Source organism: Aristolochia californica, unplaced genomic scaffold (genome assembly GCF_029961685.1).
Source record: "Aristolochia californica isolate CCGP_79_NKW_82.1479 unplaced genomic scaffold, dmAriCali1.0.hap1 SCAF_9, whole genome shotgun sequence".
Classification (NCBI taxonomy): Eukaryota; Viridiplantae; Streptophyta; class Magnoliopsida; order Piperales; family Aristolochiaceae; genus Aristolochia; species Aristolochia californica.
Genome location: NW_027182290.1, coordinates 2,890,388 through 2,905,377, shown reverse-complemented (window position 1 = coordinate 2,905,377; position 14,990 = coordinate 2,890,388). Strand labels below are relative to the sequence as shown.

The 14,990-nt window shown below is 36.7% G+C and overlaps 1 protein-coding gene across 2 annotated transcripts; it reads left to right on the top strand.

Moving 5' to 3' along the window:
- Positions 1-1,061: 1,061 nt before the first annotated feature.
- LOC137940339 (bifunctional aspartokinase/homoserine dehydrogenase 1, chloroplastic-like) lies at positions 1,062-14,587 on the top strand. Of its 2 annotated transcripts, XM_068785356.1 has the most exons (20): positions 1,062-1,091; positions 1,181-1,306; positions 1,926-2,097; positions 2,783-2,853; positions 2,981-3,346; positions 3,916-4,004; positions 4,121-4,424; positions 6,908-6,960; positions 7,052-7,266; positions 7,358-7,445; positions 7,835-7,948; positions 8,144-8,242; positions 8,511-8,705; positions 9,123-9,206; positions 9,800-10,024; positions 12,281-12,426; positions 13,430-13,565; positions 13,761-13,847; positions 13,937-14,029; positions 14,121-14,587. In XM_068785356.1, exons 3-20 carry the CDS (start codon positions 1,958-1,960, stop codon positions 14,364-14,366), a joined length of 2,751 nt encoding a protein of 916 aa, XP_068641457.1. In that variant the 5' UTR covers positions 1,062-1,091; positions 1,181-1,306; positions 1,926-1,957; the 3' UTR covers positions 14,367-14,587. The 2 variants fall into 2 exon arrangements, with proteins under 2 accessions (XP_068641457.1, XP_068641456.1); XM_068785355.1 differs by having other exon boundaries at positions 1,074-1,306; positions 1,917-2,097.
- The last annotated feature ends 403 nt before the right edge of the window (positions 14,588-14,990 follow it).

Sequence of the window (14,990 nt, the reverse complement as noted above, 5' to 3'; positions counted from 1 at the left end):
TACAAATCACAAAAATTTGAAATGGCAGATAGAGAAAGACAGAGGGCTTGTACTCGCGAATAGCCGAGAGCGCGCTCATGCAGGTCTTCTTAGAGCACTGGACAGCGCCTGAGCCATGACGTTTCGGCCGTTGATAATCGGCAGGAGTGCACGCTGCCCTATTGTGAATGGCATCTCTAAACCATACATGGACTTCATGTAGAGGAGGTCATCGCCTCGTCGGGGATGCTCGTTGGGTCGAAGCCGGCGACCCCCTCGACGTCGACGAGTCTCAAACACGACGCCGCAGTTGTGTACACCGGCGCGTGGGTGGTAGCTCCTCCGGTCCTTCTCGTTACCCAATTTTTCCGAAATGGAAGGAATGAAATTTTTTACCCATATAGATGTAATTGGGTAGTTTTATATTTTATTATTTATTTAAATATAACGGAATCGGACAATACTTATTTCATACCTATTAACTCGTTTATTTAAATAAAAAAAAAATAATAATTTTTTATATACTTATGTAAAGGGACTTTGCTATGTGATTTTTTATTACTTTAGATATTATAAATATGTTGTTATATATATATTTTAAAATTAAAATTTAATTTTTTATCATTTTTATTATTTTTATTTATTTACCCGTTTACCGATTTAGCATGTTATTAACCACGTAAATAAATAGAATCAAAATACCATAAAATTCAGATAAGACAAAAATACGAAAATTATAATAAAAACATATAAGAAATAACCTTATTATAAATTATTAAAAACTTACTTAAGAATAAATTAGTCACATATTTCTAATATTATTAAAGGTAAATACTATTAATTTAAATTTACTTTACATAAATTTCATTTTTAATTTACGAATATATATATTTACTTTTGGCTCTATTGCAAATTTTAATTATGAGTTTGTTTGTCCGATATTTATTTACAATTTTAAATGATCCAAATGTCATTTATAAAAATATTTTATTATCATTTTTTTATTACTCGTTTGCAGCCCTAATTTATAGGGTTTGAGGTTCAATTATTCATAAATTTTCTTTAAATCGTTACGGGACTAACGAGGAGTCTCCCTCTGTTTGATTCCAAGGGTACGAGACTAAAAACTGTCTTCCTTCTTATTTTTCCCGCTAACATGTCTCGAAGATGATAGAAAATGTCTCCGTTCTTCATTCATCAGCAACCATTTACTTTCGGCGGCCAATCCCTCTGAGCATCGGTTGTTCCATTAGTGCAGAAGCAATCGCCGGGAATTAGCTTGCAATTATCACCGGCGGATTGATAGTGAGAAGGAACTGCAGCAGTGGTAAGAGCGCAAGTGTGTATGAAATATCATTTGTCACTCTCCTTACTCTCTGTCTTTTTTTTTTTTTTTAGCTGTCTATATGGACTTTGAGGGTCTCATTTACTTTCATTTCCTTTTCACAGTTTGAAATTTCAATGGTGCTTTTCTGTATATCGTCTACATGTAGTTTCAGTGTAATTCTTACGTCGTTTGTTGATATGCTTGCTGGCGGTAACCCGAGCCAGTAAGAAGTTTCCTTCTATTTTTCATGGGCTGTTGATAATGTATGAGAGAAGTACATTATGGGATTATATTTTTCATGTATCTGTTTGTTTTTTTTATCCACGGTTGCGTGACTTGATAGCTTTACGCTATTGTCCAGAGTCAACTGCTTTTCTGGAGCTCATTTGTTTGCTTTCTTTTGAAAACGGTCTACGTATGAAACTCCTTATTTCGGTGTTGTGTTACTTCACTAATCTATTCCTCCACGGTTGCGTGACTTGATAGCTTTACGCTATTGTTCAGAGTCAAACTGCTTTTCTGGAGCTCATTCGTTTGCTTTCATTTGAAAACGGTCTACGTTTGAAACTCCTTATTTCGGTGTTATGTTACTTCACTAATCTGTTCTTAGAACTTTCAGAAAAACTGGTCCAAGTTTCATTGTCTTCACAAATGTCTTGTTCACCACTTTCACTGGCTGCCAATATTGTGTCTCATGGAGAAGTTGTAAAGAAGGAGAGAGGTGGTTATTTCTTATCATCTGCGGGCCAGTTGTCTCTCTCAAACAAATTTGGGCACCTTTCCTTGTTGAGGTTAGTGAATCTCTATCACGTACGCATTTTCATTGATTTATTATCTGTTTGCTAAATCAATTTTCTCAATTGATTTCGAAATGCACTTTATCTATTTTATTCCTTTGTTTTACTTTTGTTTACGGTTGAACTTGGGGGTGCCTGCCTTCCTATGCATTATCTTTGATCTTGAACCAAGGAAAATACTGTTTGAATGGAATGGGTACATCAGTAAAGGTACAGTGTTTTATTGCCTCTCCTGTAGTGTTCCCTGTCTCGTGGGTATCTGGAGATAGGAGAAGGCGACATATGCAATTTATTTGTTTAACTGGGAAATCTTCATTGTTTCTGGTCTCCTGTTACCTGAAGAGAACTGTTACATCAAATGTGGTCTTCTGTGACAGCGTGAGATTCCATTAACAGGTTGTATTGAACAAGTTAAAATACAGTGGAGTAGTGGTATCTGTTACCTTATGGTGTTCTTGAGAATTGAAACATTTTAGGAACCCTCTTTTATCTCAGACTAAGAGATTTTTCAACTTCAGGATATGTTGTTGTCATTTTTGTTAAAAACAGTTTTCTGCTTTATTCCTGTAATATGATTTTCCATTTTTCTATCTCAATTGATTGCTATGGCATTGCAATACTTCTGTCTGTTTGTTGTTCATCTAAAAGTCAAGAGTCAGTAAATTGTCTTGTCTTTCAGAAGTAGCCAAGTTTCGATGAGGATGGGAAGAAAGGAGATCGCTCATAGGCATATATTTGCCTCTATGACAGGTGCTTCTTGTTTCACTCGGTCATCTAGTCCTTAATATATTTTGTGATCTCTGGTGTGGGCTAAAAATTTCCATTCAAGTCCATATCCTTGATATCTGTGATTATCCTTTAACACCCACTTATACAGATGTGTGTTTGGAAACTTCTTCCAATCTCCCCAAGGGTGCATCTTGGTCTGTTCACAAATTTGGCGGGACCTGTGTCGGCACTTCCAAAAGAATTCAGAATGTAGCCGACATAATTGTGAATGATTTTGTGGAGCAGAAGCTGGTTGTTGTTTCAGCAATGTCAAAAGTGACAGACATGATGTATGACCTCATTTACAAGGCAGAATCGCAGGATGATTCTTATATCTCTGCACTGGATGATGTTTATGAAAAGCACAGGCAAACAGCAAATGACCTTCTTGATGGAAGTGATCTTGCTAAGTTTATTTCTCAGTTGCATGAAGACATCAGCAACCTCAAAGTCATGCTTCGTGCTATTTATATAGGTTTCAAAATTGCATTCTCACTCTCTCTCTCTATCTATGTTTCTCTCTTTTGTGTGTGTCCCCTTCGAATTCTGTGATGGCATTTATTTACTTATTTCAGATGCAGGATGTGGTCTCCGTTCTTTCTAAATTCAGTAATAGTTGAAGATGCATTAAGTGATGGGCTTCATAAAAGTTAAAAAGTAAAATGAACTTGTCTCAGTGAGCACTATAGTGGTTGTTAAAGTCAACATAAAACCATTTTATCTTGTGTGCATAAGTAAGAAAACCCGTTGTTTTATCAAAAAACCTTTCTAGCTTAGCAGTAAAATGTTGTTTTCAAGACATTGTCACAGCACCTGTCATCAATAATTTATTTTTGGTTATCTTGTTAAAGCAACAGGTTGGCTTCATGGTGATGACAAATTGCAGCCCCAATATCTCTAGTTTGCTTCTTTTTTGTTTTTTTTTTTTTTTTTGTTTGTTTGTTTGTTTCGTTTTGTTTTTTTTTGTTTTTTCTCTTCTGCATGTGTGTGTTGAAAATGAATATTTTTTCATTGTAACCACCTTGCCTGTGGTATCTTTTGCAGCTGGTCATGCCACAGAGTCTTTCTCAGATTTTGTTGTAGGTCATGGAGAGCTATGGATTGCACAGATGCTCTCTGCGCTGGTGGACAAGGTGCAGTGGATGGACAGTTATTCTTAGATAGTGCAACTAACTATCATAAATTATAATAATCTCTATAACTCACATAAATGATCAAGTTTTACATGTAATTCATCTTTGTAATGCAGCTTGGAGTGCCCTGCAATTGGATGGATACAAGGGAAGTTCTTGTTGTAAACCCTACAAGTTCCAGCCAAGTTGACCCTGCCTTTACAGAATCCAGTGAGAGACTTGAAAAATGGTTCTCACAAAATCCATCCAAGACAATCATTGCCACTGGTTTCATTGCCAGCACTCCCCAAAACATTCCAATAACATTGAAGAGGGATGGGAGTGACTTCTCTGCAGCTATAATGGGTGCTCTCTTGAAAGCTAGTCAAATCACAATCTGGACCGATGTAGATGGTGTTTATAGTGCAGATCCTAGAAAAGGTTTGAAAAAACCGTACATTTTTTTTTATTTAAGGATGGATGTCCTGAATCCACTTCCTGTTGTTCATAGTTACAAAATTTATTACTATCTTGTATCAAGATGAAATACTTTAATTCAGTGTAAACTACATTTATTTGCTCATCAGATATGGTAAAATGAGACATCTTTAGGTCAAGAATGGAGTGAATTATGTCCGTAACTCTATTAGTAAGGTTTTGTCCTCTGAATCTGGTTGTGGATTAGCCCTCTAGCTTACCTGCCAAAGCAGACTGACAAAGATAAATAGTATATATATGAAATTTTCTCCTTAGTAGATCTGTAGGTTGCTTTTTAATAGTAATCCTTGTCAAGTTAGTTTGAGGTAGATCACCAATTAATGACTTTTGATATAAACGAGTGATAACAAGCTAAATTCATACTTTACCCTGTATCCATATTGAAGAGAGGCTATATTGCTCATGGATGACTCAAATTATTGCCACTTGATGAGGTCAATGGTCATCATGTTTCAAAACTCTTGGGATCAAATTGTTATATTTGCACTTTGTTAATAATTTTTGTTGGTGGGTAAAAATGTCCACCAGTATGTAGTTGTACATGTGTTCTATGTCTCAGACTAGTTGCTTGACAGTGGGAGTTGTTGTATGTGGGGACTACTTCTACTTTGGTTTGAGCTTGTCCTATCTTATTAGGTGGGAAGAGGCTTCCTAAATTGGCTACTTATGTTGGGAGGAATTGGGCCAACTTTAGCATGGTATTAGAGCCAACCCAAGCTTGTGTTTGTGTTCTGCATGGCCTCTATGTTTTTTTTTTCTATGATCTATGTATGTATTTTCTCCATGTCTTGAGCCAAGTTGTTGGCGTAGGCTTGAACTTGAGAGGGGGTGGAGGGTTAGTTATAAAATCCTCGTAGTTATAGGTATACAAGTGCTTCACATCTCAAGTCAGTTGTTAGAGAGAGTTATTGTATGTGGAAGAATAGTCCCACATTGATTTGAAGTTGAAAAGATCCTATGCTTATTAATTGGTTCTAACTATGGTTAGTCATGTAGAGAGGGACCATCTCAACTTCAAAATTTTTGAAAAGATAAGTGATTATTTTTATTTTGATAATAATTCAAATTCAAATTCTAATTAGTTCTCTAGTTGAACACGTATACTTGATCTGACCATATGGATTAGTAAGATATTAGTGGAATTTAAGAAAAAAGTATATGTTTTTTAGTTGGAAAACAATCTCTCAACTTTGGTTAGTCATTTTGGGATGAACTTGAACCAAATTTTAACGTGGTATCAGAGTAAGACCTCTGTTTGTTGGACTTAGTTTATGTCTTGTTTAGTTTGTATCCTGTTTGTGTCATCCATGTCTCCTGGACATCAAGGGGAGTGTTAGTGGGAATAGTCCCACATAGGTAAGTGTTAAGAAAATTTGTATGGTTAGTAGTTGGGAAGTAACCTCCTAACTTCGGTTAGTCATTTTGGTGGACCCAACTTTAACATAAGACATGCCTGACTCTTTATCAGGTTCAGTCTTGTTCAGTTGGTAGGCCCAGTTTGGCTGTTGTGACATTTTTGTGCTCTTCTGAATGATCTTGTCAACTTGATAGGGTATTTGTAGAACGTTGTCTATAACTTTATAGCAGTGTGTTGGTTGGTGTGTGCGACTGTCTATCATCATTTAAAAATATTAATTTTTAGCGATTGCCTGTTGACTACAATCTTTTTGGTTATGCTCTATACAAGGGTGAACATCGATCTTGTGTTTTGTTATTAGTGATTTTATGTTCAAATCACTTTTTATTTTTACCCATTTATGGATGATTTTCTGTTTTGCTGTTTCACAGATAGCTCAACTTTTTCCAACTTACCAAACTTAATTATATGACCTTGATGTTACCTTAGCTTCTATCATCAACTATTGCTGAGTTCGGACCAACTTGCTGGGGCATCTCTTAGAAAGCATCATCAATGAAGTGTCTGTTTTATCTTTGTGTTCATTTTAAGTACATAGAAAAAGGGAACTTTTTTGACAAAATTCATCTGGATTGTTTGGATTCCATTTTGGAAAGACACTCTTATCAAATTGCCATATCCTAGACCATTCATTGTTAAGCTATGAGTGCAAAATTTGGCCCATATCTTGTAGTTTGTCAGAAAAAAGCTATTTATTATGTTGCAATAACCTCATCAGATTGTTGTGATCTGAGTTATTCATTAATAAGCTGCATATGCATGTGCACATCTACTGGGTGTATGTTGATGAATCCTAAAACTGGCTAAGCACATGGTCATTTTGTTTGTACTCCTTGATGATTTTGTCTTATAAACAGAGGTAAGTTCAAACAGCAGAGATGACTGGTTGTGAAAACAGCAGCATGCACCTCCATTTTGCCAAATGTTTGATACAGTGGAAATGAAGAATGCCTTTATTTTAGTTTTTCAATATCTGAACTTAACACGTTGGGAAATCTCTTTTTTACAGTTAGTGAGGCTATGATATTGAAGACATTGTCTTATCAAGAGGCCTGGGAAATGGTGAACTCAGTTATCTTGCGTTCGATGTGTTAGGCTTATTTAAATTTATAGGTCTGTAGCTATTGTTACTGACGAATATGTGCATTTGCAGTCTTATTTTGGTGCAAATGTTTTGCATCCCCGAACAATCATTCCAGTGATGAAGTATGACATTCCTATAATGATAAGAAACGTCTTCAATCTTTCTGCTCCTGGAACTATGATATGTCGTGTTCCTGTCAATGAGAATGGAGATGGTGAAAGCTTGGAGTCTCTTGTGAAAGGTTTTGCTACGATAGATAATTTGGCTCTTATAAATGTTGAAGGGTGACGACTGGTCCTTGGTTTTCTGACCTCACTGTTTGATATTTCTGGAATCGTTATTTGGACTTACATTGTCATTCTTGTCTTTTTGCAGAACTGGGATGGCTGGTGTTCCTGGAACAGCTAGTGCAATTTTTGGTACAGTCAAGGATGTTGGAGCTAATGTCATTATGATATCTCAGGCATCCACATTATCTTCTGTGTCTTACTATATATGCTATTGAAGTTCAGCCACTTCTCCTAAAATGCTGAAGTGAGGATGTTTTTTCGATGACTGGCCCAAGCTAGGAGGCTTTTTCAATGGCTAACTCAAGTTAGGAGGCTTTTTAAATGACTTAACTGCAGTTAGGAGGGCTTTCCTTCACTAATAAGCTCAAGATATTCCAACCATTTAACTACATGGGAATATTCACCCACTTGGAAGCTCTCCCATGTCCATACCCTACACAGATTAATTGGTCTACATTTATAGCCACAGATTTGTGGGACTTGTGTCCAATAACATATTACTTTCATTGTGGACACTGTAACAGTGTCCTTGTTACCAGCTAATTTTTTGTTTCTCTTGCAGGCCAGTAGTGAACATTCTGTTTGCTTTGCTGTGCCAGAAAATGAAGTAAAGACAGTTGCTGAGGCACTGCAGTCTAGATTTCATCAGGCTTTAGGTGCTGGTCGTCTTTCTAAGGTATGTCATATGTGAAGTGCTTCAATTGCTTCATTAAATAATCACAAAATTTGCAACTAAAAGTGAGTTCTGTCATTTCGTCAAACAGCAATATCTTGCGTTTCTCATTGCTTCAAAGTTTACACCCTTTTGTGTTCTTTCTTAGATGCTGTATCTGGTACAAAATATGTTGTAATTTCCTCTCTGTGAAGCCAGGTTGAGGTTATTCCAAATTGTAGCATATTGGCTGCAGTTGGTCAAAAAATGGCAAGTACTCCTGGGGTTAGTGCGACGCTTTTTAATGCTCTGGCAAAGGTATCTCCATCCTGTTGTCTTGATCAATGAAATCAGTCAGTAACTTCAGTTTATGACTGGATTAATAAGCTACTGTATGACTAGCTAGATGTTTGTGTCAGATAACTCTGTTCTTGATGAGTTGGCAATAAAATGTTAAATTTTGTCATTGAATGGAAATGAGTCAACCATGTTTTACTGAGTTCTCTGTAACTGCTTTCTCTCGAGTTATTTCTTAATTATCTTCCTACAGGTAACCATTACTGAGATGCTGATTTGTGTCTTCCAGGCAAATATTAATGTACGAGCTATAGCCCAAGGTTGTTCTGAGTACAATATCACTGTGGTGGTGAATCGTGAAGATTGTATAAGAGCTCTTAGGGCTGTTCATTCTAGAATGTTTCTCTCAAAAACCACAATAGCTATGGGAATTATTGGACCTGGATTGATTGGTGGCACATTGCTTGACCAACTAAGGGATCAGGTGCCAATCATGCAGTTTACCTTCTTTTCTTCCGCTCATTGCTGCAGTCTCACTTTATCTCATATTCCATAAGTCAAAATTGTACTTCGTGAGCCACTTTTTCCTGTGAATAAAATTACTAATGAGAAATATTAGGTCAAGCCCATCACCAACTTTTAAAATTTGAAGGGGCAATTCCAAAGATATGGGAAGTGCCCCATTGTGGTGTGCTTATTTTAGAAAGGCGAGGTGAAGGTGAGTGATGTAGTTTATTTTTTCCTTTCTTCTTCTTTTGTTAGTTTGGGTTGAACTTGCATCCTAGTTGTCTGGTTTCTTTTGTACATTTTAACTGTTTTATTCTCTTGTATTTCTATGACTAGCTTCTCTAAGTTTTGCATCGCTTAAAACTGACCAAAAGTTGCATTGATCTGTCTACAGGCGTCAATCCTTAAGGAAGAATTTAGAATTGATTTGCGAGTTATGGGAATTGTTGGTTCAACAAAAATGTTTCTAAGTGATGTGTAAGCTAAAATTTTAATAATTTGTTGTCTCTCTCTCTCTCTCTCTCTCTCTTCTCTCTCTTCCTCTTTCTCCCTCTTTCTCTCGCAGAGTCATCATAGATATTACCATCTTCCACATCACCTTGAAGACCTTATGCCAGCTTTATCTGGTTACTTGCAGATTTTCAGCTATAACTTGTTTCTTCTGCCCTTATTTTTTATGAATGTTGCTTCATTATAATCAATGATCTGCTTCATGAATCATGGCTGGTCTGACAGCCCTCTAGAAATTTTGCTTTTCCCTTTCTCAGAATGCTCTTATGACCTTGCACTTTGCTTGCAAATCCATGTTAGTTATCCAACTTTGATTTTGTGAGAAGAGCTGTTTGGGTCATAATAACCCTTGATATATTTCCTTAAATTACCGCTTGTAATTTCTCTCTTTCTTGAATAAGCAATCATATCACTTAGTGTGCTTTCCTTGAAGAGCTGTTTGGGTTATAATAGTCCCTTGATATATCTCCTAAAAATTACTGCTTGTAGTTTTCTCTTTCTTGAATAAGCAATCATATCACTTAGTGTGCTTTCCTTGAAATCTTGTGAAATGCTATGCAGGGTATTGACTTGTCCAGATGGAGGGAACTTCAGAAAGAGGGGGCTGAGGAGGCTGACATCGAGAAGTTTGTTCACCATGTGCATGGAAACCATTTCATTCCCAACACAGCATTGGTTGATTGCACAGCGGATTCAGAAGTTGCAAACTATTATTACGACTGGTTGTGCAAGGGAATCCATGTCATTACTCCAAACAAAAAAGCCAATTCAGGGCCACTTGACCAGGTAAATAGATTCATTTCATTCGACTTTGCTGGTCACTGCATGAAAGAGAGTAGCCTCATGATCGTTCTTCAATGGAACCATTTTCTTAATGAAGGACCTGAAAGGACAGATTTCAGTCAATGGCACAGATCCTTAATCATCCTGGAAAAATGTGAAATCCTCGTCTCCGGCATCATTCATGATGACTAGGCCTTGATAAATAATTTCTGATTTAATTAATTAGTGCCTCTTGGTCACTTGGTTTTTTCTAATAATATTTTTTGTTGACTACATGTCATCCTTGCATGATAAAGCTCATTTGCCACATCATGACAGAAACAAGAACTGAAAATAGGTAGTCGGGGACCTACTTGTGAACTTATTTTAGGTTCTAAAATGTATTAACGTTATGTTTCAAGAAGAAAAACAGAGAAGAAATATTCAGAAGAAGAAAAAGAAGGGAGGAGAAGAACTGAAGGACAGAAAGAAGAGAAAAGAGCAAAAGAAAGAACTTGGTAGAGGAAGAGGACTAGTCATGGGTTACTTCTGCAAGCTTCTCTTTGAATGCCTTTTTCTTTTTCTTCTTTCTCTTATTGGGCTACTTCTTGCATGACGTAATTTGATATAACTACAACTGAATCTTTGAATCAGAATCTAAGCTCTAAACCATGTACATATTCTTAAAGAAGAGTTTGGAACCCTAAATCCTAAACCATAAACCCTGTATGTATTCTTAAAGAAGAGTTTGGAGAATGGAAAGGCTGAAAGGAAGCTTGCTGAACCGGTTTTTCAGTGATCTGTTGATCTCATTAAGTGTATCATTCGTTTGCAAGTGTGAAACAGCAAATAAATAAGTCCTATTACTGATGTACTTTTGATTTTTTATATCTTATAGATTGACTTGCGCAGAAACTAACTTGGAGACATACTGACAACCTCACTTCTAATGTCTAAAGAAGAGTTTGGAACCCTAAATCCTAAACCATAAACCCTGTATGTATTCCTAATGAAGAGTTTGGAGAATGGAGAGGCTGAAAGGAAGCTTGCTGAACCGGTTTTTCAGTGATCTGTTGATCTCATTAAGTGTATCATTCGTTTGAAAGTGTGAAACAGCAAATAAATAAGTCCTATTACTGATGTACTTTTGATTTTTTATATCTTATAGATTGACTTGCGCAGAAACTAACTTGGAGACATACTGACAACCTCACTTCTAATGTCTTTTATTGGAATTGAGTACAAGACAACTTTTAAGGGCAGATACTTTCGTTATCCTTCTATTTTTCCTGCAGTACTGAACTGAGATGAGAAGTTTAGATATTTATGATCACTTGAACACATAAAAAGGTCTTTTTGTAACTGATTCCTAGATTTTCAGTGTATAAAGGTTTAAAATACTCAATTGAACTTTCTTGATTTTTGTGGGTCATGTGGTTTGGGCTTGTTGACCCCCAAACCTATTGATGGCGTCATGTTAGGGTTCACTCGGCCTGATTGGGTTCATGTCAGGTGAATACTCAAGACCATGTGGCTCGACCTAATATGTACCTGGCCCACTGCCACTGTTGTGGGTGGTTTTTGTGTTTTGACTCCAGAAGTATCAGCCATGTTAGCAAACAAGTTTTGCTCTCCAGATTGGGATAATACATATAGACACGCTACAAAAAGACTTGTTTGGTGTGATTGGACCTGAACATGCGATGACTCATCACCCTTGTGGTGGTAGTCATATGTCTATGTGGTGAAACTCAGTTGTGTAACATGGTTTATCAGTCTCAGCAGTGCTCCTATATTTGTATGATGTGTGATGATGGCATCTCAATGTTCAATTCACATTTTCTTCTCATACTTTTACTGCTTGGTAGTGCCTATAGCTCAGTTAGACTTAAAATGTTTTTATCCTGTATCCCTTTTCACTTCTTGCTCTTTTCATGTGATTCTTTTACTTGCATTAATGGCACTTTTTTCAGTACTTACTAGAAAGAATCTAGGAGCACTTAAATTTTTTTCTCTTTCAGCCATTATTCTGGAAGCTAATAAGCATTGTTTCTCTATTTTCTGGTGTCTTGGACTGGCATAGGATAACTTTAGACTGAGCTGATTGCAACTGTTGTTGCTCATTTTTCTGACAATCACAAAATACTGAATGAATTGGCTCTCAAAGAGATATAATGTAATTTGTGAAACTTGTTGAAGTCAGCTCTATATCTTTAGCATACTTCTGTTTGAAAGCCTTTCTTTTATGTATTGCCTTGGTGGATGTTTTGTTGGGTCCAGTACTTGAAGTTGAGAGCGCTCCAAAGGAGATCATATACTCATTACTTTTATGAAGCAACAGTTGGAGCTGGACTCCCAATCATCAGCACTCTGCGTGGCCTTCTTGAAACTGGTGACAGGATTTTGCGTATTGAAGGAATTTTCAGGTGAGTTGGTTCACTGCTACATGATAAAATTCTCATTCAGACCATGCATTTTCAATAATTAAATGTGGGCAATGATTACGTTTTCATTTGTGGTACTGACAGATTCTTCTTTGAAATCTTAAATTGCTATTTATGGAAAAGGCTTGAAATTCCTAGCTTATCAGAGAACTAAAAATCTGGGAGTACTTTTATCCTAGTAATCCTATTTGTATGGCTAGTTATTTCATTTTTCCACATCATCTGGGTGCAATTAAAAAGAAAATTTTTTGTAAGAGCAACTTCAGTATATGAGAACATGCAAACGATCCCCATCATTTTACTAGAACGGCATTAGCTCAAACTTTGAGCTGCATTAAAGGAGGGCAATTGTCTTTTAAATGTATCACATGAGGGGGGCGGGCAGGAAACAACAGTGAATTCCTATTGTCATACTTAAAAAGAAAAAAATTGTAATGGGTACACTTCCATCTAGGACCAACTAAGCATTCTCTAATTGGAAGTGGGCTGACAGTTTTTTTTTTTTAATATGTTACACTGTATTTTTGCGCAAGAGAAAGTATGTTGTTTTCTTAAACCTTATGATATTTAATTATTGTAAAGGTTGATGCGATATTTTGGATGCCTATAGAAGCTATTTAAGAGGAGCAAAATTTGAATGATTGAGAGCGAGTGGGAAAAAGAAGGAAAGTTTTTATATAGTTTTCTTGACATTTGTAGGTAAAAAATAAGATGTCTGTATCTTAATATCAGAAAGATGAGTAAAAAGGACCAAAATTCTACCTTAAAGACAGAAAAAGGGAAAAAAAAAAGGACTAGGTCCATAATTGATATTCTGGAATGGGTGATTATTGCCATTAGTAGTCCTCAATTTTGAGGTTTTGCTTCGCCTCCTTCAGGAGTGAGACCCAGTCTGAGTTGTAATAGCTTATGTTTCTTCTATTTGCCATCTTTGCAATCTTCTTTTCAGCTTATGGGTTTTCTACTTGGTGGTTTGCTATTGCAGTGGCACTTTGAGCTACATATTCAACAAGTTTGTTGGTGATCGAGCTTTCAGTGAGGTTGTTGCTGAAGCAAAACAAGAAGGGTTCACTGAGCCTGATCCAAGAGATGATCTATCAGGAACTGACGTGGCACGTAAGGTGAACAAAAGGACAAATTTTTGAGGAAGCTCTCTTTGTCTCTCTCTCTCTCTTTCTCTGACACACAAAACACATGTACACATATGCAAGCAAGTGCATCTAGACATATTTTCTCAGATAAAGGTGGTTACTCAATGTTGTTTGTTGAGATCAAAATTCCTTGGTCAGATGATGGAAGTTTGAAAGTAACTGCAGGTTGTGATCCTTGCTAGAGAATGTGGGATAAAGTTGGAGCTTTCTGATATCATCCCATATGATAGTCTTGTACCAGAGCCATTAAGAGTACGAACATCTAGATCATTTTATGTTGTTTGTTTCAATTCTTAAACCTAATTGTTTTTTGTGGTTATGAAGTCTTTTATGAATTACAGATGAGTGCATCAGCTGAGGAATTCATGCAACAACTTCCAAAATTTGATGAAGACATGACAATTAAACAGCAGGAAGCAGAAGCTAGAGGGGAAGTGAGTCTTTATACTATCACATTTTAAGTTATTTTACACTTTTATTTCACTTTTGCCTAAGAGGTTATAACAATTTCTTTTACGTTTGAAGGTGTTGAGATATGTGGGTGTGGTGGATGTCGTGAAATCTGAAGGTCAAGTGGAGCTGAAAAGTTACAAGAAGGATCATCCTTTTGCGCAGCTCTCTGGATCAGATAATATAATTGCTTTCATGACAATGAGATACAAGGATCAACCACTGATAGTGCGTGGTCCTGGGGCCGGTGCTCAAGTTACTGCAGGTGGAGTATTTTGTGACATATTGAGATTGGCCACATACTTGGGTGCCCCATCTTAGTGATTTTGCTTGGTTGACAGATAAAATTTTGCTTTTTGTTTCTCTTACGAGCTCTGTGAATTAGTTTTCTTGATAGTGGGGATTGTCTAGTTCAAGGAACCAAATCTTAAGCCAAGTGGCATGACTGCAGTGAGAAATATCTAGCTGTCACCTTGTTGGAAGAGTTGGATCATATGTTTATGTGGGAGAGGAAAATTTTGTTTACATGGATGCCAAGAAAGAATTATTCTCATCGCCTTCTCTTGGTTTTCTCAATTACGTTAGCCTTGACACTTCCCATTTGCACATTAACATGTTTGTTTTGAATTTATTTCCTGTTGGAGGTTTGTGCAGATTGTAAAACTTGTTTGTTCTTGCCCTTCTGCCCTGGAGCTTTTGTGTGGTCGAACTGGTGTTTGCCATGTTGATAAAGTTTGTGGGGATGGTAGGTAGCAATAAGAAGAAATGGTATGGTCAAGGAAGAAAACAAATTCTAGTGGAGCAGTTCAATATGAGCCACTTCTCGTAAATGGAATGAACTTTTCAATCCAAGACGTTTTGAATGAATTTCATTGCTCCATTTGTGGTTATAGCTGTGTTGATAGCAACTGTCACCACTGTTGGAAGTGGTCTTACAGGAGTTGG